The sequence below is a fragment of the Eimeria mitis genome, genomic scaffold (assembly GCF_000499745.2).
Source record: "Eimeria mitis Houghton genomic scaffold, Emh_scaff946, whole genome shotgun sequence".
Taxonomy (NCBI): domain Eukaryota; phylum Apicomplexa; class Conoidasida; order Eucoccidiorida; family Eimeriidae; genus Eimeria; species Eimeria mitis.
Genome location: NW_013576985.1, coordinates 13,709 through 14,476, shown reverse-complemented (window position 1 = coordinate 14,476; position 768 = coordinate 13,709). Strand labels below are relative to the sequence as shown.

Below are 768 nucleotides of genomic sequence, written 5' to 3'. Positions count from 1 at the left end.
GCTAGCTACTGGCTAGCTACTAGCTAGCTGTGAGCTAGCTATGCGGGTTTATGTTTACCTGGGCGGCAAAGAAGACAGTAACAGAATAATTTTTATTCTCCCCAAGGTGGTGCAGCTGCAGGTGGTGTTCGCTGCTGCTGCTGCTGCTGCTGCTGTCTGTGGGGGCCTCCAGCAGCTGCCGCAGCACCTGCATTGTCTCCTTGTCTCCCTTGTCTATGGGGCTGCCTGGGGGGGCCCCCCTACCCGTGAAAAAGGGGGGCCCCTCGGGGGCCCCCTCGGGGGGCCCCCCGGGGGCCCCCCATAGTGAAGACCCAAACAACAACCCCTCGGGATGCATGCAACCACCACCAGCAGCACCTGCTGCTGCTGCTGCTGCTGATGCTGCAGCAACTGGAGCTGCAGCAGAGCAGCAAAACGGCGGTGTAAAGAAACTGCAGCAAAAGTCTTCACACCCCATGGGCCCCGGAATGTTCAAGGGGGCCCCAGGGGCCCCCAGGGGCCCCTGGGGGCCCCCAGGGGCCCCTTCATCGAGGGGGGCCCCTTTAGGATTTTTGTTTAGACCCATATCTATATGGGGGGCCCCCCAACTGTCTCCTTTTTTTTTCTCTTCTTTATACAAACTCATCAATGATAAATTCAGAAGAGAAGGAAGCAGCAAACACCTTCGGCTGCAGGGGCCCCCCGGAGGGGCCCCCCCCCCTTGTATGGGCCCTCTATGTGGGGGCCCCCCGGGGGGCCCCCCGGGGGGCCCCTGGGGGGGCCCCCCTG

The 768-nt window shown here is 62.0% G+C and overlaps 1 protein-coding gene across 1 annotated transcript in view; it reads right to left on the bottom strand.

Moving 5' to 3' along the window:
* Window positions 1–34: 34 nt before the first annotated feature.
* EMH_0025870 (uncharacterized protein) overlaps window positions 35–768 on the bottom strand; it is a gene marked incomplete at both ends in the record, with an annotated part of 3,189 nt that continues 2,455 nt past the window's right edge. The window contains 1 exon segment of the mRNA XM_013502531.1: window positions 35–768. Within this exon segment, the coding sequence (XP_013357985.1) occupies window positions 35–768 (734 nt within the window).